Source organism: Hippopotamus amphibius, chromosome 8 (genome assembly GCF_030028045.1).
Source record: "Hippopotamus amphibius kiboko isolate mHipAmp2 chromosome 8, mHipAmp2.hap2, whole genome shotgun sequence".
NCBI classification, from domain to species: Eukaryota; Metazoa; Chordata; class Mammalia; order Artiodactyla; family Hippopotamidae; genus Hippopotamus; species Hippopotamus amphibius.
The window spans coordinates 74,717,149-74,742,552 of NC_080193.1; the positions used below are offsets into that span (position 1 = coordinate 74,717,149).

Sequence of the window (25,404 nt, forward strand, 5' to 3'; positions counted from 1 at the left end):
GGCTCGAGAAGAGAGCTGGCGAGAAAGGCTTGTAAGGCTGGGACCATCTCAGGCCTTATGGGATACTGGGAGAGGGCTCATTTGTTGACAACGTGGGTGGAGGACAGGGATTCAGGGGGCAACTGGGCTGCCTAACCCCAAAGAGCAGGGGATCATTCTTTGGCCCTAAATACCTTTAGTGGCACCAGATTAATTCCTCTGGTTAATGTATGATATTATCAGAGAAGAAAAAGACAAGAGAGGAAGAAGAAAAGGAATGGGAAATATGATAAAAGGAAAGAGTGGGCTGGGAGTGGTAAATGAGAAGAAAGGGAAACAGTAAGAGGAGAAACGAAATGGATGCATTTTCTAAAAATATGGAATTATTTAACTCCCCAAGCAGAGAGTAAATTTCCTGAGTAGAGGGATCATGTCTTGAACATATTGTAAACATCTCATTCTCCATTACTGTAATAGGGAAGAAATCTGACTCCATATTGGATCTCTTTCTTTTACTTCTATTGCTTTTGCTACAAGTTAAGAATGTTGCCTATAGCCTGAAGTGTACAGAATTGGCCATTCTCAAGGCTCTGATCTTTAAAGGTACAACACTTTTCCATTAATTTAGAGACAAAAAGTTGCAGAGCAGAGAATAACATTTGTCTTGTTGGAGGCTTACAGGAACATCACGATCTGATCTACATGGACAGCTGCAAGAACAAAGGATTCTGACACCAAGAAGTTTACAGCAACCAAGCACACCCCATCCCCTTATAGTATAAATGAAGTCTGAATTCTGACTGGACTGAGATGGTTCTTTGGGACACTAGCCCACCATCTTCTCGGTCCACTGGCTTTCCGAATAAAGTCACTATTCCTTGCCCCAACAGCTTTCCTCTCACTTATTGGGACTGTCTGGCATCAAGCAATATGAGCTTGGACTCAGTGACATTATCACTCATTCTCAAATGCTCAAACGGTTAGGGCACACTCAAATCTTCATAGACGTTTGTGAATAAATGAAGGACGGATCCCCCGCTACATATGAACATGTGTAGCCACTTTCATGCACAAAGGAAATATTTTATGCTCAGCAACCCATGTAACAAGTGAGGGAGCTTTCTCCACTAGAAGTAACTTGAGGAGTAGAAAAATAAAGGTCCAGGGAATTTAAGGAAATGAGGTTAACTGTGGAAATAATATTCTTTGGCTCCTTATCCTGTTACTCCTGATGGTGCTTACTTCAGGAGACTATGCTGACTTCTCAGAGATGCTACACAAACTCCGGCTCCATTTCAAGCTGTTGAAATTTAGAATTAAAAAAAAAAATTAATTCTCCACTGTAAAGGGTGTTTATCAGGAGAATGGCTTCCCCAAAAAAGAAAAAAAAGAAAACTCTAAAACGCAGAAGAATGATGATGTCACCAATTTAATGATAAGATCACATGAGGCACAGGTGACTTGGAGAAGCAGCTGATTCGTTAGATCATTCCCAAGTCTGTGTATCAATGACTATGGCAGAAGTTTCTAGAATGAGAAAATTAGGCAAATAAGTCTGTATTCAAACCTTAAGTAAATCAAATTTGCTGACTAATTTCTTTAACCTTCATCTTTATAGCACCTTTGTTACCAAACCAAACTTGAGTCCACTTGCCCGTGTGCAGTAAAGCCAATCTACTGACATTGGGTTGTGGTGAAGGAAAGTGCAGTGTTTATTGCAGACGCCAAGCAAGGAGTCCAGGCAGCTAGTGCTCAAGACCTTCGAACACCCTGATGGATTTCAGCAAAGCACTTTTAAAGACCAGGTGAGGGAGGGGCATCCCAGGGTGTGTGATCAGCTTGCGAACAAGTCTCTCATTGGTTGAAGGTGAGGTAGCAGGGCAGTGTCACGGGGTCAGCATTATCAGTCCTTTGGCATCAGGAGGCCTGGGGGCTATGTGCTCATGGTGATCAAGTAGTTAATTTCTTCCATTTGGTGGGGGCTTTAGCATCTGTAAAACAACTCAGGGAAAGTGCTTCAGATACTGTTATCTGGGGACTTTAGAGAGGAGCCACAGCAGAGGATATGGGGGAGGGGTCTGTCCCGGGAAGGCCACGTAGGGTCCTGCTTGGTTACCAGCCTGAAAAGAAATAAAAGGTTTACTGCAATGATTGCAATGATTGCAGAGAGGGCAAAGGTCAATTTGGCATGAGTGGTGTGATCGACAGCGGACACAATGACGTGGTTGGCGACCTGGCCAGACTCTAACGTTCCCCGAGTGACAGTGTTTCATCCCACACACTTCAGTTCCTCACACAATTTTTTTAAGAAGTCAAATTAAAAATGGTCTGAAGGACAATTTCTTCAGGAAAATGTTACTTCCATAAGGGGCACTGAGTGTCCGTTGCTAGTGTACACGCTTAGCAACTTAGCACCTGTGTCTCGGACAATCAGGACTGACACATAAATTACACGCACCCTTTACAGATGAGGGTGTCTTTTGCCACACAGGAAACTCTGCCTCCATCTTCTTGTGCCTCATGCAAAATACAAGACCCAACTTTGCCTCCCTGCTGTGCTTCATTTGGCCCAGACGATTCCAGAAAGCCTGGAAAAACCTTGTGTAACACCAGTTCTCTACTATGTGCGGAAACTCTGCTGGGAAGCTACTTCTCCGCCACTTTCATGTGATAGCGTGTTAATGATATGCAGATGAAATGTCATTATGAAAGATAATTTGCATGCACACACAACAGAACAGAAGATTTTTAATTTTTAAGTAATAGCACAAAATGTCTCCAATATCTTGGGCATGTTTCTGTCCATTGTTTCTTAGTCATTCCTGGACAGAATCATTTAAAAATGTGCTAAGAACTTGGGTTGTTGGTGGTGTGACCCCTTCCCATAAGGTTGAAGGTTTCAGAAGAATGAACTTGCTTTTGTACTTCCACCTCCACGGGAGAGCACTTCTAAATGTTAATGTTACATTTAACCTTGTCAGTCTGACCTTGAGGTAGCAGAATAGCAGCTCTAGATGAAAATTATGCTTTCCATAAATTTGCCCCTAAAGCACTTCCTGAGCCCCATATCTCAGTCACGCTTGAAGGCGACTTTGTGGATCTCACGCAGCTGAACATGAATCACTTATTTATGGATATTTGACATTTGCTGCTGTGGTAATTCACTCTCTGGACATTTGTTATATTTATTTTAATTCTTTCTAGAATGCAATAGAGAATTTAGGGCTTTTTAAGTCTGCATTTGTATGCAGGCATTTTTTTTTTCTTTTTGTGTATGCATTCATTAACTAAGTGGGTTTTTCGGACTTTCTTTGTCATGATGAAAATAATATTTTCCTATACGTGGAAAGCCAATTCAAATAGCACAGAAGGAACACAATGAAACATGAGTCTCTTTTCCATCCCACATACTCTGTTCCTGGTCCAGAGATGACCACAATCAATAGTTTCCTGTGTCCTTGTGTATATGCTTAGAAAATCCCCACAGAGATGTATCTGTGTTTATATTTATCTAACATACACATGCATACATACATATATACATATGTGTGTGTGTGTATACACACATATATATACAAACACAATTTTTCATGGAGCTGGGGGCATTTGTCTACTATGTTTCTTCTGCCCCCCCCATCTCTATTGGAGTATAAAAGCTTTACACTGTTGTGCCAGTTTCCACTGTACAACAAGGCGAATCAGCTGTATTTATACATATATCCCATACCCCCTCCCTCTTGAGCCTCTCTCCTGAGCATCCCTCCCACCCTCCCTATCCCACCCCTCTAGGTCATCAGCAATCATCAAGCTGATCCCCCTGTGTTAGGCAGTTTCTTCCCACTAGCTAGCTATTTTGCATTTGGTAGTGTATATATGTCAATGCTACTCTTTCACTTTGTTCCAACTTCTTACGATGTTTCTTTTAGTTATTAATATCTGGGTGATCATAACCATATCAACACACAGAGATTCATCTCACTCCTTCTCTAGCTGTGAAGTTTTTGATCGCATAGAAGTAGCTTAGGTTATTTAATAATTTTGCTATGGATAGGCATTCCAATTTCTGACTCGTATTAACAGTTTTTCAGGGAAGGCTCCTGTCTACAACCAACTCTCTGTCTCTATGGCTACACATGATATTAATCCTGGTTTCTTGAAACATCGCTCTGCCCTGAAGTCCAATTTTCATATCTGAATTTATGACTTCTTTGGCAAGGAAAAACCTAGGGTTGTTTTTAGTCAGTTCTTTTGCCCACTTAGCACTAGATAAAATCATAACAAAGACATGGTCCATGAGCAGCAGGCTGAAAATCAAGTTAAGAAATACTAGATAAATAAGCTAGAAGGCAATACGAGATAGTAAATTTCTTCCATTGCAGAAATTAAATTTATTCTCATTTCTTTGCTTTTGTCTTCCTTTATCTCTTCATCCTAAGCCATAACACACTGGAAAACTGCTGGGCTTACCATTTCCAGTGAGCCTTGCTTTTCCCATCTGCACTAGTCCATCATAAATCAGACAAGCCAGGGCTGCATCCAAGACGTGATTAGCAGCTGTAGGCCCAGATGCAGGGGACAGGGAGAGAGGCTTCCAAGTGGCTGGCCTGTTGTCAGGACAGCAGCCACAGTGCATGGAGCGAAGCCCGGTGTCCTGGACCGCAGGTGTCCAGTGGCATCGTGGCAAGGCTGAGGTCTGAAGTATGGGTGCCCTAGAAGTGCTACCAAGTAACCCCAGCACCCAGCTGTTCTTGGACTCTGGGCTTGGGCAGGGTTGTAAGAAAGATCTGAAAGCTTATTCCTTTCTTCAATAAGCTTGTAGTTTCTCCTGGAGAACTCTACCCTGATATTCCATGGCCTTATTTTAGCTCTTCTGGGCTACCTGTTATGACACTGCTCTCTCTTTTGCCTCCTTTGCATAGGAGTTTTGAGAAGCATAAATACATTTTCTCTAAGGTGTAGCTCTGAAAAGGGATAATTCAATATCTGGAAGGAGATTCAAGCCATTGGTAATTGCACTCACCTCTAGGGAGAGAGGATGTGGCAGGTGGCCGGGGGAGGGTAGGGGGGTGGGTTCTGTTGGGGAGGGAGGGCGGGAAAGGGACTTCTTTTTCACTGAATACTCCTTTGTACCTTCCGAATGTTAAATCGTGTGTTTAATCTAAAACTAAAATATGACCATTTAGTCATTTCCATCTTAGTGCTCTTGAACATGAGTTTCTCAAGAAAGAAATTCTGGCTCTTATTTGAACAAATAAAGGACTGGGACCTCCACAAAATATTGGAGTGTCTTTGACTAGAATGAAAATATCATAACTAGAAAAGGGATGGGCTAAATTGACTTCCCTGTACCTTTATCTTTTGCTCCAATAAGCCTTTCATCTCATCTTGGAGACTTTTAATCTGGGTCTCTTCTCTCCTTGGAGTTTTCTCTCTGTTGTGTGGAGGTCATGTCTCCTCAAGTTCTCTTTTGGATGCCAGGGTTTCCTGGAATGCCCTCCTGGGTCGTGTTGGGGGTTGAGAATTGGGTTTCGAGGCCTAAATCACTTTGCTTCTCACCTCCCTGTATGGACCAGGTAGCATTGCTTTCTTAAGCTGGGCAAACACTGCTGACCAAACTCCCATCTTTTGCTAGGACTCCGTGGTAAAAACTGAACTGGAGAAAGCAGCTTAGGCCAAGGATGTAAGTGAGGCTTGCCCTTCTCTACCTCTGAATATAAGAAGGTCAGTCCCACAGAGATTACCTACTCCATGACAGGTGGAGACAGATAATACATGTACTCCTGGAGGCACGTCCCTTCACTGGTCACTAGTGAGATGTAACCTGATGAAGTACTAGGCTCTGGCCAATCAGATTAGCTACCCTCTTCCCCAGGGATGCAAGCAGAGTAGGGAGAGCATGTGCCTGGGTGAAGTTTGCTCCTTTCCACATGCAAAAATAGAGGTAAATACCACATTCATCAAAGACATGAATAAAGGCAATTGTCTTGAATGGAAGGAATCAAAAATAAATAAATAAATAAATGTGATTTAAAAGGGTATATAGTTTTAGTTCCAAGAGCTATTTCAAAACAGAGTTATCTGGATTCTGGTTGACTTGATGTAGGGAGCGAGCAGACAGAAGAGAAAGATGAGTTTGTTTATTATCTGCTGCTAGTTGGATGTACTTGCTCAATAAGCCTTGTGGAGACATGTATAGACAGAGCTTTGGGTTCAATACTGTATGTTGGGTGCTTCTAGCTTTTGGCAGTGTGATAGAGACTGAGAAATCATGAGATGCAATTAACTACCCAGAGACAAGAGGATGAGAAGGTCCAAGATCAACCGCCGGGAGCTATCAGCCTTCTGTGGACCGATGACTAATGCGGCCAAGTCTAGGCCATGATGGGAGAGGGCAGGGAGGCATGGCTTTGTAGCCTCCTGTTTGGAGGTCCTGATGGATGAGGTACCTCCATCCCAGACAGTTATCAGCACTAATCAGTCCTACATCTTCGGGGCAGCGTGTGGAGCGGGAAATACTGCCAGTTAGCCAGGACAGCTGGTTTTCTTAGAGAAAATTTTAAGATGGACGGAGCCATCGGCAAGATCTGTTGAAAGGCCAGGTAAGCAAGAAACCCAAAGGCATTGGATTTTTCCTTTGCTCACCAATGACCTTAGGAAAGCGGATGTAGGGGACTGGAGGGGGCAGGAGCAAGAAAGTAAAAGAGATTTTCTATGATTGATGGAGCAAAGGATTAGATTACATAAGCACAGTGTAACTCAGAAGGAGGACATAATCATCTTGAGTGGCTGTGCCTCTAACAGAAGCAGCAAGGAGCCAAAGAACTCTACCCTGATGCTCATGCCAAATTCACAGAGAGGACAGTTCCGCAAGGAGCCACGTGTTGTATTCGAAGGGAAGAGTCGTCCTGAATGGCCACAAAGCAGACAAAGGGAGAGCTGGCATCACAGCCGGCCCTCCTCCACCGCAGTTAAGAGAGCCGACAGGGCTTGATAGAGGTACAAAAGCACAATTGTTTCCATCTCTCCTGGGTCCAGCCAACTAGGTTTTAATTAAATGAAAATAATAGGTGTCCCAGTTCACCTGGTGAGGAGGGGGAGGGGAAAGCAAAGGAATCCAACTTTCCATCAAATACTTTTTGGTTCACGAGGCAGAACTAATCACCAGGAGTTATTGTTACCTGTTTTTTTTCTTCACTGTAGCTATAAGAGTCAAAATTTAATTACGGTGATTGAATTATTAAAGGAATTAGAAAGAACTTTTGCTTATCAAGCTTTTTCTTCCCCTTCAGCTGAAAGGATTGGCACTAAAGTGAGAACTTTCTGTTATTTTAGCAGCAGCCCTGAGTCCCGAGTTCTATGTCAGATCTTAATGTCCTTGATAAAAGTTCACTTAAGAGATGAAATTTAAGTTTTAAGGAGAGATTTTAAATGATCTTACATAAGAATCTTACCTGAAAATAATATTGACAGGAAAGATAATGACTTCTAAATGTTCATGCCTGTCTCAGGCATGTAATAGAGATCAACCATTGACAAAGAAGACTGATACAGGGCGAAAAAAACTTTTAGCTATTTTTTTGCCGAGAAGAGCAATAACCACTAAATGTTCGTAGTAGTGGTTGTTGGGAAAATCAGAACCTGAATTGTTTTAGCCTTGTTGCTTCACAAAAATCAGAAATAAGGCAATCTGAACTGGGATTTTTGTTTTTCAGGAAAAGCATGAACTTGAACGGACAATAGGGTAGCAGATCCCTTTTTTTAAATTGAAGTATAGTTAATTTACAATATTATGTCAGTTTCAGGTATTCAGCAAAGTGATTCAGTTATATATATATATATTTTCAGATTTTTTTGCATTTATCATGCTGACGGAAGTCAGTCAGACAAAGACAAATATTATATATCACTTATATGTGGAATCTAACAACTAATACAATAAATTTGTTTACGAAACAGAAACAGACTCACAGACATAGAAAACACACTTATGGTTACCAAAGGCAAAAGGAGGGGAGGGATAAATTAAGAGTAGATCCTTTTTATTTCTAGGCTTCAGACCCCTTAAATGAAGCAGAAGGCAGCAGACATCATAGATTCATATTTACCGCCACCAAAATCTACTGTCCCACCCACAAAACTCCCCTGGGAAGCAGTGTCTTTTCATCCCTTCCCCATGTCCCCTGAGGTGGGCACTCCTCCAGTGATGGCACTTTCTGTGTCCAGCCCTCCCCAGGACTCTGGGAGTGTGGGTCAGGATCTTGGTTAAAGAAACAGTTCCAGCAGACAAAGAACTTCCATCCCAGACCACTTGGCTTCAGCTGCTTCAATAGGCCTCCTTTATTCTCGACTCCTGGTCCCTCTCCACTTATGGCTGCCTGCCCTCTGAATTAGATGAAAAAATGATTTCCTCCAATCTCTCACCTCAGCTGGGATACCCGCATGCTGATTTCCTCTCTCTTCCATTAATCTGTGATTCTTTGAACAGATTTCCTGGTAACATCCCTTCATACTCTCCCAGGCTTCTGGTCCCCTCTCCTAGTCTGCGCTGGAGACAAGAACCAACCCTGCATCTAAGAATCGATGGACCCAAGCTCTGAGCCTCCAAGAGAAGCATTTTCTCAATTTAACAGGTGGGGCTCTAAGAGATCTGGTCCCACAGATCCAGGTACAGAACCAGGTTAGGGCATTGCTTCTCCATTCATGCGTTCAATATATATGGATGGAACATTTACTAGGCACCAGGCAAATTTACCTCCATGGAGGCTTTCGTCTCTTATACAAGAAGCTCAGTAGAGGGAGCTCCTGTATTACAATAGCTAAGCACAGGAGCTGTGAACCTGAACCCAGGGATCCCATCAGAAAAGGCAAATAATCACACACACTCTGTGCTCGTGGACATACACACACCTTTGTTCTGATATTTATCCTTATCCACACTCAACTTTGCATCTTATGTCATTAACCTTCCTAAAGCAAAGATAATAACGAAGGAATATACTGCTCTCTTCACTGGATTCACTCAAAAGTTATTTTAATTGGTGGCACACTTGATTTCTAAGCAGTTCAAGGGAAAAAAAGAGACTATTTTATAATTTCAAAATCACTGCCAGGTGATTGCATCCTGTTTACTTCAACTCACTGAATTCTTTTCTGGGTGTAGAGTCATCTTGATGCAGAAGAGAAGGGAAAGGAAATATTGCTGCTGCTGGACGTGAAATTCATCTCAGGCAAGACACAGGTACACGTTATTCTTTGAGAAATGTCTTATTCTGATTGATTAAAATGAAGAAGGTAGTACACTGCAGCCAGTATTTTCCACTCCCTAGAATACTTGTGGATCGGGTGACCATCAAGACTCAAGTGACTGGGGACTTCCCTGGTGGCGCAGTGGTTAAGAATCCACCTGCCAATGCAGGGGACACAGGTTCAATCCCTGGTCCGGGAAGATCCCACATGCCGCGGAGCAACTAAGCCCATGCGCCACAACTACTGAGCCCACTCGCCACAACTACTGAATCCCCCATGCTCTAGGGCCCTTGTGCCACAACTACTGTGCAGCAGCAAAGACCCAACACAGCTTAAAAAAAAAAAAAAAGACTCAAATGATTGTCAATTATAAAACTGTTTGTTTGTTTGTTTTTGCAGGTATCACAGGGAACCAAAACACTTGGCATGTATTATCTCATTTCATCTTCACAACCACCACACGTGTTGGATACATTATAGAGCCAGTATTTATACATTATAGAGATGGGGAGCTCGAGAAATGGTAGCCTAGGTATTGCCACATGGCTAGAACATGGCAGGAAATGTATAGCATCCACCCAATCTGTCCACACAGCCCAGGTCCTTAGCCATGACACTATGTACATGGCTCAAAGTGGGCCTTGCACTTCTGACATTGTGGTAAACATTACTTTCCTTTTCATAATTCCAGGGTTTTTCAATTGAAATTCATATTGGAAGGAAAGTTGACTCAGCTAAATGACATTTTTATGTGTTAGAAGTTAAATTATCCACTGTAGGGAAGTTGCTGTATAACAAAGGGAGATCAACTCAATGACGGATGATGCCTTAGAGGGCCGGGACGGGGAGGGTGGGGGGGAGTCACCGGAGGGAGGGAATATGGGGATATATGTATAAATACAGCTGATTGACTTTGGTGTACCTCAAAAAAAAAAAAAGTTAAATTATCCACTGTAAATTCAACTTATCACCTGGTGAGTGAAATTAGACTGTAGCACAGTTGCTATTCAATTATGGTGAGTTGCTGTTTAATGGCCCTGTTCTGGAAGGCTCTATTAATGTCTATTAATCTCCTTTTTCTACTGGACAACAGACAGCCCTTTATTACTCAACCCCACCACAGGGGTGCAAAGCGTGGGGGCTGCAGTCAAAACCGCACTCGGCAATAATTAGTTCAGCACCAAGAAAATACATCGGATGTTTTAGTCAAATATTTCCCTCCTACTATTCATACAGTAAAAGCAAGACCTGACAGGGGATAGATGGAAATCAGGGAAAGGCGTCTTACAGACAGATCATTTGTGGGAGCCAGACAAAGAGGGTTCCAGTCTGGTCTTTTTCCAAATGCCCAGGTCCCAGGCTACTAATCTAACACCCGTCTCGGGCTGGCACCCAGCCTCGGTCCTGCCTGTAGCACAGAGGAAAGAGAGAGAAGAAACAGTCTCCTGAGAAGGTGGCCACCTATGGGATAGGCCTTGAAGAGAGCCAGGCAAATCACTCCCAAAACACAAAATCCTGTCTTCCCGGGGTTCCCAAAAACCAAAATGAAATCATCATAAATCACATCGACATCTGTTATTTTTGCCTACTCACTCCCATTAGCCCTTTTGGGAACAGATGCCTGAGTCTTCTTTGAGAGTCACCCCTCCCCAGTTCTACCCCTGGGCCCCCATCCATCAGTGTGTTCCATCCTTCTGGACAGTAAGTAGTACTTGATGCAGGGCTGGGTTGGACAGGCCAGAGGGATGCAACCTTCAGGCTTTTGTTCTGGTTATTGGGAAAGAGATATACCTTTTTCCTTCTAGGATCTACACCAAGGATGTGAGCCCAGGGCTGCCAGCAGGAAAACAGATCAATGCAGAGGAAAACAGAAGAGAGATGGAGAGAGATCTGGTCTAAAGACTTCTTTTGAACTTCTGGATCTAGCCATGCCTGAACAGAATCCTAATCATGAACTTTTCCATTATGTCCGTGAATATATTTCCATTGTTGTCCAACTCAATTTGAGTTGAATTTCTTTCACAACTGAATTCAGATTGCTTACAACTTCATTCCCCATTAAATTAAAACAGTGCAGGATAGGGTGTAGAGTAAGAGAGAGCACACAGGCCCTCAGCCCTTGGCATGAGACCGCCAGACTTCGAGAAGGCAGTCTGCATGTAGGTTCTGCCTTGGCAAAGTCAAGCGCCCCGGCCTCTGTCTCCTCATCTGGCAGGTTGGACAGAATGATCCACAATGGCTTTCCAGACTGGACTCAGTCTGGGGGACTGCTGCCACCACGGGAGTCCCAAAAGAGGGATGGCCGGTCCTGCCATCCACACATGGTCTTCTCAAATGGTTCAATACCAACAAAATTGCCTATTTTATCATAGCTTGTGAAAGGAAGGTGCTTTTGTAGAAAGCATTTCTATAAAATTCTGGCTTTTATTCATAAATGATTATCACTTTCATTTCCAGCCCGCATTTCTATCTTCAGGAAGACGCCGCCCTCCATTCTGCCTCTGCTGCTTCTCCTTCAGAGCAGCTCTGCCCCAGGGCTGTGTGTATCTGAAACACACACTCAGTTTCCTCAGCACCTGGAGAGGATGAGCCTTGGTTATGTGTTTGCAAACCAGAATAAGACCACTGAATTGGAGTGAGGGGAGATGGAAACCAGGGACCGGGAACTGGTGTTTGTTACCTAGGGTGGCACCGACTCCAAGCTCCTGGAACGTTTTGCTTCAGACCCAAGTGCGTCTAGAGGGCCAGGTACAGGAGCAATGATTTACCTGTGGGCAGGTGGTTCTCAGGTCTCAAAATACGGCGTGCTAGAGGGTGCTCTCCCAAGGTGCTAACACTTGACCTGGGATATCAGCAGAGTCGTGGAGACAAAACAGGCAGCCACAGGGGCTCTCTGGGACTGGTGTGTCATCGGAGGTATCTGGCAGGCAGGGTGAAAGCTAGGCCTCCGGGGCACCCTGGGCACAGGCCTGCGCCCCTTGCGACGGTGGCCCGGTGGAGCCCCCTGGAGCTCTGGCAGGGAAGCGAGCCAGGGCGTGAGGGAGGGTCGGGGTCCCGGGCACCGCAAAGGGCGCGAGAGTGGACATGCGCCCGGGCTGGCTCACTGCGACCAGCGCCCTCCTTTCTCCTCTCCTGGGCGCCGGGGAACCTGACCCACCGCCCTCGCTCCCCAGCGGGGCATCTCACCCGCGCCCCGGATACTCGCCAGACCCTCGGGCAGAGCTGCCCCGGCGCGCCTCGCCCTGGACTCCGGGCCGCGCCAAAGCCCGCAGAGCCTGGACCCCCGAGCCCGCCACCCCTTCCCGCCCACCCCCCGAGGCCGGCCGTACGGCCCACGGCTGCAGTCCCGCCGGCCGGCCGCCGGCCTGGGCTCGGGGAGCGGGGAGTTCCGGGAGCCGGCGGCTATTTTTTACAAGATGCGTCAGTGGGCCGAGGAGGGAGAGCTGCTCCAGGGCCCATTGTCTGGGCGCGGCGCGGGAGGGGACGCCCAGGGCGATTTCGAAAGCTCCGAAGGGCGCGAAAGCTGCGGGCGGGACGGGGAGGTCCACGCCCGCCCCAGAGCCGCGGGAGGGGCGGAGCCACGGGGGCGGGGCGGGGCCCGCGAGGGGCGGAGCCGGGCGCCCTCCCGCCGCTGCAGGCTGGCGGCGGCGGTGGCGCGGGGACTGCGGGGACAGCGAGGCGGCCGCGCCGGCAGCGACACCCGGGGAAGCCCACGCCCCGCCTGCGCCTCCGAGGCGGGCCCCGCGAGCGGGAGCGGCCCCACGGCGGCGCCGCCCAAGCAGAAGCGAGCGCGGAGCTCCCGGAGCCCCGAGCCGGCAGCCGCGGAGAGTCCGGGCAGCGGCGGGAGCGCGGGGGCGCGGCCCGAAGAAGCCGCAGAGCGAGCCGGGGCCGGGGGAGGGCGCCGGGCGCGAGCATCCCGCGCCGCGGCAGCGGAGGCGGCTTCACTGGAGACAAAAGCTCGCCGAGAGACGCGATGCCCGGCCGGCGCGGGCGCGGGGGCCGCGGCGTCTGAGCGCCGAGCCGTGCGCCCCGGGGACGCCGAGGCCGGGCCGGTGCCCGCGGCGGAGGGCTGCAGGGGGGGCCCAGGTGCTCCCGGCCGCGTCGGGCCCGTAACTGCTCGGGGGGCGGCGCCCTCCCGCCGCAGCCGCAGTGGCCGGCGCCGCAGCGAGGAGCCATGGGCAACATCTCCTCCAACATCTCGGCCTTCCAGTCCCTGCACATCGTCATGCTGGGCTTGGACTCGGCCGGCAAGACCACGGTGCTCTACCGGCTCAAGTTCAACGAGTTCGTGAACACGGTGCCCACCATCGGTTTCAACACGGAGAAGATCAAGCTAAGCAACGGCACGGCCAAGGGCATCAGCTGCCACTTCTGGGACGTGGGCGGCCAGGAGAAGCTGCGACCGCTGTGGAAGTCCTACAGCCGCTGTACGGACGGCATCATCTACGTGGTGGACTCGGTGGATGTGGACCGACTGGAGGAGGCCAAGACAGAGCTTCACAAGGTGACCAAATTTGCCGAGAACCAGGGCACGCCGCTACTGGTCATCGCCAACAAGCAGGACCTGCCCAAGTCGCTGCCTGTGGCCGAGATCGAGAAGCAACTGGCGCTGCACGAGCTCATCCCGGCCACCACCTACCACGTCCAGCCGGCGTGCGCCATCATCGGCGAGGGCCTCACCGAGGGCATGGACAAGCTCTATGAGATGATCCTGAAGCGCAGAAAGTCTCTCAAGCAGAAGAAGAAGCGGTAATGTGCCCGGCAGCGTTCCGGAGCGAGGGGGGAGCAAGCGAGCGAGCCAGCAATGAATGAACGAAAGGCCGGAAGGCTGAGCGAGAACCCGCGCCCGCGAACAAAGACAGCGAACCAAAGCGATGCTTCGGATTTTTAGAGCGGAATCCCTGCATCCAGATGCAGGACTGGTGACTTAACCTGGGTATGTAGGTAGACTTGCCAAGCTGCGCCTGACCCGCCCCCACCCCCAGCTCAGGGGACCTTTTGTCTGAAGGCCAGGGCTACTAAGGAGGTGGGCGGCCCCGCTGGGGAGTGGACCTGCAGGTCTCGCCGTCCGCTCTCCTGGCCCAGGTTGGAAGGCTCAGATGTCAGAGACAAAAGCGATTTCTTCTTACTCTAGCAGGGCCAGAAGTTCAGGCTTCCCCGCCCTCACTGGGGATCGCACCGTGAGTTACCTGAGGTATGCGGTTCCCAGAACCCCGGGAGCACCCATCTGGGGGCATGGTGGCAGTGGGAGGTGCTGGGGGGACAGCATCTCCTGGGGCTGTGAAAGCTGGATCATTTTATATCACAGGGCAGGCCCCTGTGAAAATTCATGTGTTCTGCCCTGGGCCCGAACGAGGTGGTGGTTTGGGCCATCAGAGGACTGCCTGGAACTGTACGGCAGCCCAAAGGCACGGGGCGCTGCGCTGGCCTCGGCTGGGGAGTGGCCGCGAAGAATGCCCCTTTCCTGGTGCTTTGTGGTGTAGCTTCAGAAGACCAGTTTTGTTGAGAACTGTGTTTCAGCCTGGAATCAGACATCTTCCAGATGGTTTGGACCCTGTCCATGTGTAGGTCATTATCACACAAAGAGACCAATAAAAAAATTGAAAAAACAAAAACAAAAACTGTCCGAGGTGGTGGCAAATGATACATTTTCTGTTTGCAGAATAGTTAAAGGTGTTTAAAGGGTAAGGCTCTTGACGTCAGTGCTGGATGGGGTGTGTGTGTAGATGCAGGGACCTCCCTCTGCACTGTGTAATCGGCGTACATTTCTAGACCCATATGTGTGGAATCTAAAATTCTCTTAGCCTACTGATTGGCTTGTGTGAGCACACCAGCTGCAGATGTGTGCTGAATGACAAGTGGGTTTTGGCAAGGGATGTTTCTTGTAATCCTAACCGCTTGATTATGGGTTATGGTTTTCAGACATGTTTAAAAAAAAATCTGCTACGAATGAATACTCACCTTAGAAATACTCAATTTAGGAAGAAAGACTTTGCTTTGCCCTTTTAGATCCCTTTACGCTGCAAGTGGCGACATGTTCAGATTTCTAATTTGGTTCATTGTGGCCTATCTGGTTTCAGTATTTTCATTACAATGTCTCCTTAGAGTATTTCATGTCCTGCACCAACAAATAAAAGCCCACCTTTTAAAAGCCGACCTCATTGCATGGATTTAAAGGCGAAGGAAAAGCACAAGGAGATCCTTCCTAGTTCCTTCTTGTGGAAACTGGTTGCAGAGCAAATGCAGACACAGTGAGTGCTTGAGACAGAAGAAAGCATGTGACGTAATGGTCACCTGTCTTCAGGCTCCTCACAGTTTACTTGAAAGAGGCTTTGGAAATAGATAAAGTGAGAGAAGAAGAAATACCTATTTTTAATAATGTAATTTAAAAAATCCTTTATAATCAGGACTGAGTCTTGGTTTGCAGAAGCTGTCATTTACCCCAAAATACAGTATCAAAAGGGAAACTTACACTTACTGTGTAATTTTGATTTCCTCTTTGAATCCATGTTTACAGGTGGAATTATGTTTTTTCCTCCCACTATGATAAATTTCTCTTCTAAGGAGGCCTTTAGAAATTGGGTATGATCCTGCTTGAGCATGTGAGATAGTCAAATTATAAATCCATGCCTATGGTCCACTGCACTCGGAAAGTGAATTTAAGAACCAGAGGTAGAAGTCCCAGCTTCCTGCTTGAAACCCAATTCTCCTATGAAATATTTTAAAAAAGAAACCTAGTAGCCCATCTTCCTTTTCTCTTTTGTCGGTGTATTTGGTACCTCTCCAATGCTGGTCTTTTTGTAGAAACTCAGTAGAGAAAATATAGCTGAGCAGCGTTGAAAAGCCTGCAAGATTTCAGTTTACATATTGACAGCATAGTCACTGATTTCTAAATGGGCTGGTCCCATCATCTGAAAATTCTGTATAGAATTATTAAAAAAAAATCCATCTTTCTTTATTTTCTTCACATGCAACAATTTCTTAAGCACTTTGACATTTTGGTAGTTCCACACTATTGAGAGAATAATATATTTTATTTTGTGACATTGCAGATGCCAAATACTGTCAACTTCTCGTGCTGACAATACTTTGGTTCAAGATCACTGTTCAAATCCTGTCATGCTTTACCAATGATGCGAGATGACTTTGTTTTTTTGCATTATCAATACTTAAGGGTGCAGTCAACTGTTAGTAATTGTGCAGTAAAGCTCTGTGGTGTATCAACCAATAGCTAAAGAGTCTCAGTTGATTTCTGTAGTGTTTGCTCTAACAATAGCCCATTTTGTCTCTGACCAAACGGAGGAAGCACAGACTAAATCACCTTGGAGTGGTCACCCGGGGAGTCCCCTCCAACGTAGCTATCAGTGATCATTATACCTTCTGCTTTTCGGAGAATGAATGGGCTCCACATAGAGTAAGTTGGCCTCCCCACACGAGCTTTTGAAACGTTTTCTCATATACGCAGGGAGGCCAGTTTTGTTTCCAAACGATTCTCTTCACAAATTCTCTGTCATGGTGTTGGGACTATGTCTCCAGGTTTGTTTTCGTTTCTACTGCTGTAATTCTCCGTCCTGACCATCCTCCTCTTCGGGTTCCCTTTCCCTTTTATATGCATATATGATGCTGTGAACAGAAATAAATTATTTATACAATCAAACATTTGGGGAAATTGTCTGTGGTTGGTTTTTCAAGTTGCCTCTGTTTCTAGGCCTGAGTGGAGGGATGGATCACAAGATGGTCTCTCCTGTCTCACGGGGTCCAGGGCTGGATGAATCATCTCTGCTTTTTTGGTTTAAGTGTCTAGCTGTGCCCCATATGGAGGATTTAGAGGCTTGGATGCAGGAGTCTGTGTGCCTGTCCTCCTCACGATGCCTGTCAGTGGTCCTCACAAATCCTTGAGGAAAATGGCCTCAACACCCAGCAGGCCCACAGCCTCTCAGTTATTGAAAAAGGTCGTGATTGTTAATCACATCAAATATCTGATCTGATTATGTAAAATTGGAAATACCTATGTGCTACTGTAACAGCACAGTAGACACTCTGCTGCTCAGCATCTTGGCTACTCTTGTGGTATCTGGGCTGAGTCCACCACTTGAACCCATCAGAGAGACTCCGAGATGTGAGTTCTCTTAAATAGTAGGTGTGGTGAGACCGTCATGCTCTGTACATATCAGTGGGAAAAGGTCCACTTTCTACAGAAAGAAGTGATTGGGCCAGAATCGGTAGACCCTCTAACAGATTCAAAGTGTAGCTCATGGAGGCCCTCAGCAGACATTAAGCAACAAAACTAATTGGTTGGCTGGGTCTTAACTTTGGAGCCGAAAAGATCCAGTTTCAAATTCTGACTCATGCTCAGGGCCCCATGATTTTGCCAAAGTTCCTCAGCCTCTGGGCTTCCATTTCCCCATCTGTAAAATGGGGTCATAATGGTTGCTGGGAGGATGAAACACAATAGTGTGTGTGAAGTGCTTGTGAAGTACCTGAGCGAGACTTGACTTTATCATTCACTTTGCAACAGAAGCTAAAATTTAGGAGCCAAATTACATCAAAAGGGCACAGATGCCATTTCTAAATATTGAAACCCATAAAGTGCTTATAGGAGTAACAACCTTAGAAATTTTTTTTGTGCAACCTTAATTTAACCCTAATTTAAGGAAGAAATCCCCAAGGAACTAGGTGATACTTGTTACTTAGATGATATTGTTCATTTTATGTTTACCAGGAAAGGAAGCACAAATGCACTAACCCCTAACAACTGAGGAGGCTAATTCTAGTCCTAATCAACTGCCTTATTTTCCCCAATTTGAACTTTTCCCCAAAGTTTTGGTTCTTCATTTGTAAGTGTTTGCAATAGACGGTAGTTGTATTGAGTTAATGTTTTTGTGCCTTTATATTTGCCTCCAGGGCCTGTGCTCTTGGAACAATTCTGTACCAACATCATAGGCTGTTTTGATGTCACATTTGTACGGTAGTAAGGAACGGCAAATTGTGTGCAAAAAGCCGAAGATAAAAGGCCCGAAATGTTCAAAAAAGTAAGAACAGCCCAGAACTTGATCCCCTTTGATTTCCCAGCTCTCGGCCTGTCCAGCTAACCTCTCCGCGTTCCTCCTCCGAGGCCATAGATGCATATCTGATGCCCACAGTTTGGCCTTGGCCCTCCCAGAGACAAGCGGAAGGCATTTCTCGTCTCTCCCAATTTGTGTCTTACCCTGAAAACGGCCTTCTCCTTCTGGTTCTCCTGCCTCAACTGAAACCTTTTTAAAATAGAATTTGCACAAGACGTTGGAGCACTTTATACATTTGTTTTGTATGATTTCTGAACTTCAGAGTGGGGCAGCTTCCGCTTCTAAGAGGAAACTGCAAACAGGGTATCTGAGAAACTGGCATGTTCCTTCTTCCCCAAGATTAGAAATGAGAATGAAAGAGCTGTGTGGTTTAACCCCACCTAAGTTTTCAGAACATGCAGTGGGTGTTTCTTTGAATGATCTGAACTTCTGGGCTGTGGTCCTCTAATTGTGTGACAGCACGGCATGAAAGAAATAACCAAAACAAGTCATTTTTTTAACCCATCTATAACTTGGGTTTGAGAAGACGAGCATCTCTTTTGCATTTATTAATTAAAATTGCTCTCACATAGTAATGTTAAGGACAGCTCTGTTTCTATTCCTGTTAGTTTCTATGCCCGTAATCATGCTAATAGCCACTGTTAATCTTTATCGGGTGCTTAATATCTGCTGGGTACCATCCCCCTGTTCAGTGTTTAATCTGTTCAATCTTTTTCCACCCAAGAGCCCCCAAGAGATCAATTCATGCATCAAATAAATTAATCAATCAATAGTATCTGCACTTGCAGATGAAGAAGCAGAGGTGAACGAATAATAGATCCCTTCCTCCAAGCTCGCTGGCTGTTTAGGGTGGAGCCCAGGTTGAAGCCCCCGGGTCCTTGAGATCCGGAGGCTGAGCCCTCGGAGGCTCCCCGGCCTGCTGCCCTTGGAACAGAAGGAAGCTGGGACTCTGCATCTAGGGAGAAGAGGGTGGAGGCTGATGTTACCAGCCTGCAGCATCACTTGCCTGCACCCTCCTGACAGGGGGGCCACCATTTCCCACCCCCTCCCCAGAACTCATACTGACAGACCTGGCCCCAAGCTCAGCGTCTTGCCTTCCTGTCTTAGAGAACACAGCCCAGCATCTAGAAAGATACAACCCCTCTTGTACCAGGTTCCATCCTTGAAGAATTTTCTTTCTGGTATTCCTTTCAAGAAACTGTGTTGGGAGCAATAGCTCCCTGCTTTATGCAGGGAGGAGCATTTATATACCTCAAGGGACAGACCCTGGGTCGGGGGTGGGGGGGGCGCGTTGTCCGTGTACCCACATTGGGGTCTGAGTCAGCTAACCTTTCAGCCTGGATCCCTCCCCACCCCCACCCCCCACACACACTGCTACCCCGTGAAGCTGAGAATGCTTCCCCTGCCCATCCCTCAGGGTGATTCTAAAGATAACATGAGATAATACAAAGCACCGTCCAACCTGCAAGGCAAGTCAAGACACTTGTGAAGGTTGCGTGTTCTGCTTGGAGGGGGCCCCCCTCCTCTCCGTGCCACCGCCCTGGCTCCCAGGGATGTTCTGCTTGTGCCATTCTGGGCAAGCCCAGCATCACAGACTCCCTCTTCATTCCCACTAATATGAGAACTTCCACCTCCCAGAGTCAACCAAAGGAGACTTCAAGAAGGACAACATCTCTCCCTGGGAGATTCTGGACATAGAGCCTTTTGTGGAAGTTTCCATTAAATGACTGTTGGGGACCGCAAGCCTCCTTACATCTGCTGTTGGCAGAATTCTTGTCATTCTACTGGCTACCCCTGGTTATATTCATTTCCCGAAATGCTAACTCCGTGTGCAAGTAATGTCGATGCCCGTGTCTCATAAAAGCCAAAATAATTTCAATGTATGACTGAAAAGTCATCATGGTAAGTAATGACAATTGCAAGGCTTATTTCATAAGTATATGTGTGGATCCATTATTACATAGATGAAATGTGTTGCTATGTAATTTGAAATGTACTGTGATGCCACCTTCATCATGTAAAAAGTGCTGTTAAAACAATAGCCACCAAGAATCATGACCTCTGGTGTATTGAGGACACTCCACTCTTGGGTGACAGGGAGACTTATTACATGGTTCTTGTCCTCAGAAGGCTGGCATTTTCGCTGGTGAATCAGGGCTAAACTATCAAGAGAGGTGTTTGGCTCCGATGTGAAACATCCTTCAGTTTCACCAAAGTCATCGCTCTAACCATGGTCACATTTTTCATGCCATACGAGCCTTGGTGTAAAACAAGAAGTAAGAACCTATTACGCTGTGTCCTGTTGCACGTAATTTGAAGACCTCCGGTTTTCCATCAGTATCCTTCTCCAGCTCTTTCTGAGATTCCCTTGGGGGTGGTCACTGTGCTAATGACCACTGCCTCCTCCATTTTCTTCTTTCCTGCCCCCACCTCTTGTCTGTTTCATAGACCTTCCGGCAGCAAGGATCAGCATGGCAGCCAGCACCGCTGGCCCCCAAGACTGCTGCCCCAACTGTGTCACCCCATTCTCGGTGTCCAACAGACATTTCAGTGCATGCTTCCTTAGGGTCTACTCAGACGTCCAAGAGCCTGGGGACTGAGTGGCTGGCCCTGGGCTGTCTCAGAATCCCCCTTCTTGTCTGACACTGACTCTCTCCTTGAGCCTCTCTCGGGTGTCTCAACCTCCAGTCCCCCCCATGGGGTTCTTCCCAGGAGACACCTCAACTGGCTAGAAATCCTGGAAGAAATGTGAATCCTCTGGTGGACCCCCAGGAATCTAAAGGCAGATTTGTGATCTGTCTTGGAATGAGATTGCTCCCATAAAACTGGAACTTCCTGCCGAGGTATTGACAATGACAGCTTCTTCCTGAAATTCACTCTAAGTCTTAATTCTGCTCTTCCTGCATCTGTTTGAGAAGTCGGGATGATGAGATTAGCAGTTGAAGAGTCTGATTTAAAGTAAAGGCTTCTGAAGCTGACACTGTGGGTAACCCACACCCATTCATGCCTCTATCTTCTTTCTTGTTGGCAGAACCTCAGCTTTGCTTGCGGGACTGCCTCTGCTTCCAGGCTATGTGCTCAGGGAAAGTGACCCTATACCCAGTTTAAGGGGAGACTGGTCTGAACCATGAATTTAATTCCTTCTTCTGGCCAGTGATTGGCTTAGGAAGGGTCATGTGACATGATTCTGACCAATGAGACTAGAGGAAAAATCTTTTTGGAGAAGATTAAGTGGATGAGCTTCAGGAATTTTTCCTTAGGTTTTAAAGTTAGACATAGGTACCATGCAACTCTCCTTCACTGCTTCTGAATTTCAGTGAATAAAGATGTGATGCCTGGAATGGCTGCAGCCATCTTGACACCATGAGGAGAGCCAGCCCACACACTGAAGATGGTAGAAGGGAAATACGCAAGGAAACTGGGTTTTAGATGATGTCAGTGAACTGCTGAAATAACCAACCTTGGGCCTGCCCAACCTCAGGACTTGTGGTTATGTAAGCAAACAAAACACCTGTTACTTGAGATTTCAGCTACCTGCAGCTACAAATTCTCAACTGATAAGATCCGTCAGACACCATAACCAGCCCTTGATGGTACAAAATATTTAGGGTGCCCCACAAGAGCTGCTGTGTGAGAGAAACTGTTCCATCTCCTCTGTGCCAACAGATTGCAAGCAGATTGAAACCTGCCTGGATTGGCCCTGGCTGGCAGAATGGAAGGATGGCCAGCTCAGCTCAGCTCCTGGCTTAACAAATAGTGCCAGGGAGCCAAGGACATTCCAGCCAGGAGGGTGAGGCACACCTTGAACAAAATTCAGAGTAAGCAGCTGAGAACACCATCAAATGTTAAGCCCTTTACCAGCTCTCATTCAAAAGAAATGATTAGCATAATACTAATTGCTACCTTTCTTGGAATGTTTGTTTTATGCTAGACAATGAATTAAGCACTTTACAGAGTCATTTCCTTTAATCATCCCTGAAAGACCATGAGGTAGTTCTGTTCATCCTGCCTGCACCGCGGCCTGCCTTCAGTAGACAGACAGGTGGATAGATAGACAACCACAATAACAGTTACTGACCACTTACGGAGGGCCAAGCCCTGAACTAAATAGGTTAGGTAGATGTGCTGTTTGCATCTCCCAAGAAACTTTACAGGATAGGGACTATTTTTGTCATCACCCTGTTTCACAGATGCGGAAACTGGCTGGAGTTGCTGGGTGTCAGGCCAGGGTCACAGCCACGAAGCAGAATGAGACTTGAATCTGGGCAGGCTGACCTCAGAACCTGTGTGCCTACCCCGAGGCAGCTCCGCAGAGCCCCGAGCCAGGACCTCCCACATGGTAGACGTTCCAGAATATCTGTGAAGTCAAAGAGCTCATAATTGGTGGAGTGTCCCTGCCACAGCAGCTCAGAAAGACATCATGAGGGCTCCCCAGACCAGCGCCTCTCACATGTAATGCACACACCACTTACCTGGGGGCCTGTTACGTCACAGGAAATGCACAGATGTGCCCCCTGAAGTGACAATCATTGTGGGCTTTGGTAGCAAGTGGTGCAGGGATGGGCACAGCCATACCAGCTGGCTGCAGTGTGGCCCCAGGTATCTGTGACTTATGTGCAGCCTGGAGTTCAATCTGTCACATTTCTAGGACAACCCTCAGTAGCCATGACCTTCCTGGCATCTAAGAGGATCTGTATAATTCCCAGAATGTTGATAGTTGACTGGCCCGTGGGTAGCTGCAGGGTCGCAGGAGTGGCTGAGAGCGTGTGCCCACTCCCTTCTGCATGACCCCTCCTTCTTCCTCCCATCCCCGCTGGGGCAGAGCCTCTGTGCTCCCTGCAAACTCCATGCTTGGATTGAGGGGGTCCTGCCACAGATGTTTCCCAATGTGACTTGAGGGAAAATGGGGCAGTTCTGAGAGGCCGTTCCTTCTCCAAGACCTTGCTCCCTTCTGGTTCCAAGATAATGGAGGTGAAAGATGGGAACAGCCCGGAGAAAGTAGAGTCACCTCTGCCAGGGGAGTAGTGCTGCTCAGCTGGTACCCAGCGTGACGTGAGCTAGACGGATACCTCTGTTGTGTCAGGCCACCACGACTTCAGAGTTGATTTACTGATTGATCAAAGCTGGCTATTATGAGCCCCGTACACCATTCCCCGCTCTCCCCTCCCCGCCCCCCCATTCTATGTAAGTATCTCCCATTCAAGTTACACGGACTCAGTAAGGCCAGTGCCGTCACCCACCTGTGAGTCCCTGGTAGGGCATCACCTGTCATGATGTGTGCCCTGCCCAGTACACTGCTGAGATGGCAGAATTCCTCTTCATTTTGCTAGTCTGTTTGTGTTTATAGGAGCCCAATACAAGGCACCAATATTTGAAGGAAAAGCTGAGAATCTTTGCCCCAAGTGGAGGGAAACAGGTCAGGCTACCTGACCTTTGGGGCTGTCAAACACCTGAGACTTTTGTTAAGAAGCTTTTTGCCCAAAGTAGCTAAACCCTCAAGTGCAGGGGGCAAGTGGAACCCATACTCTGTATGCCTTGGGATGCTGGCTCTCAGTTACTTGTGGAAATTGGAACGGAATGGACTTATGGCACCATTGTGAGTTTTGCTAGCGGAATTCTACTTGAAGCTACAAAATGCCAGAGGCATTGTGATGATTACTGACAGAAGGAGCATGCGTGGGGGGCAGGAGGCCGTGTGCTCTCGGCTGAATTTGATGCTCTTCTAATATTTGAATGTTGGGCAGGGACCCCCCCCAGTTCACCCTCCTAGTCAATAAATACCTGTGTCCAGTGCAGCTGTGGATTTGCAACCATCTGAGCCTCCTGCTGTGCTGGTAACGACTTCTCTCATTCAGTCCTCACAATGGTGGGTACAGGGCAGTGGGGAGATGCTGGAGGTGACTTAGGGCCCTTTGATTGGTCATAGAAGCATTGGCTGCTACCCCAGTGGCCGGGCTGAGGCCATCTCCATGGGCCACATGGCTGGGATCAGCCAGAGGGTCTACCTTGCATAAGATGGGGGTGGTGGGGGCAGGGAGAACGGTTATGTGAGTAGGAAGTTTCTGCCGATGACTTGGGGTGGGTTATAGGACAGGCCACGAAGGCAGCTCTGATGCCAGCAAGCTCCAGAGCCCGGCCTCACGGAGGCAAAAGAAGAGGAACGGACACTTAGGACCCTCTGAAGTCTGCTGACATCACACCTCCCTCGGGGTGCAGGGAAATTTGGGGTAGTAATAACAGCCACCTTTATTGAGGCCTTATTATGTCAGGAACTTGCTAAACACTTTGTACTTTCATTTCGTTTCATCTTGGCAGCCACTCTGGAGGTGGTATATTAGGGCGCTCTCTATTACAAGAAACAAAGTAGGTCAAGTTCAAATGGGGATGGTAGGAAGTATGTGGGGTTGCTCAGAGAATTGGAGGAAGAACCACAGAAACTAGGGCATCTCCAGCAGCCTGGCGACCAGAAAACAGGAGTGGGTCACCATCAGCACACACCCCATCTCTGCTCCCTTTACATATTGTTTGCCTTCTCTTTTACAGTGGAAAGTTCTTCGTACAACAAAAAAAAGCAGGCAACTTTGATTTCCATCATGAGGTTTCTCTAATGGTCCACCAAGGGAAAATTCTGGAGAAAGACTCTTAATTGCCCAACTTGCCTTTGGGGCTCTCTCCTGGGCCATTGCCTGTGGACAGTAGGGTGGCCTTTCTAGGACATGTGTCTGCCCAATGAAAGTGGGGCCATTGGTGTAAGATGTGGGGGAGGTACTGGAAAAATACACAGCACAGGTAGGTACTACCATTGCCCTGGACAGAAGAGGCACCAAGGCTTGGAGGGGCCGTGTGGCTGGCCCAGGGACTTGAACCTGCATGCATTTGCTCCACATCGTGGCTCTCACCTCACACAGTGATGCTCTGGCCAATGCGGCTGCCGTCTCCCAGGTACAGGCTCAACATGCCCACGGGAAAGCCTGTTTGGAAACGAGTGGATGAGCACTGGGGTGATGTTTAAAATATTGAACAACTGGTCTAGTGTGGGCCCTGCATTAGTTTCCTAGTGCTGCTGTAACAAATCACCACAAACTTACTGGCTTGAAACCGCACAAACTTATTA

General features: G+C 47.3%; 1 protein-coding gene across 1 annotated transcript; it reads left to right on the top strand.

Moving 5' to 3' along the window:
* Window positions 1-13,392: 13,392 nt before the first annotated feature.
* Window positions 13,393-16,882, top strand: ARL4C (ADP ribosylation factor like GTPase 4C). Its single transcript, XM_057746864.1, has one exon. The coding sequence runs from the start codon at window positions 13,400-13,402 to the stop codon at window positions 13,976-13,978; it is 579 nt and encodes a 192-aa protein (XP_057602847.1). The 5' UTR covers window positions 13,393-13,399; the 3' UTR covers window positions 13,979-16,882.
* The last annotated feature ends 8,522 nt before the right edge of the window (window positions 16,883-25,404 follow it).

Bases quoted from the DNA above. Each gene is read 5' to 3' on its own strand.
- ARL4C (XM_057746864.1), top strand. From the start codon at position 13,400: ATGGGCAACATCTCCTCCAACATCTCGGCCTTCCAGTCCCTGCACATC.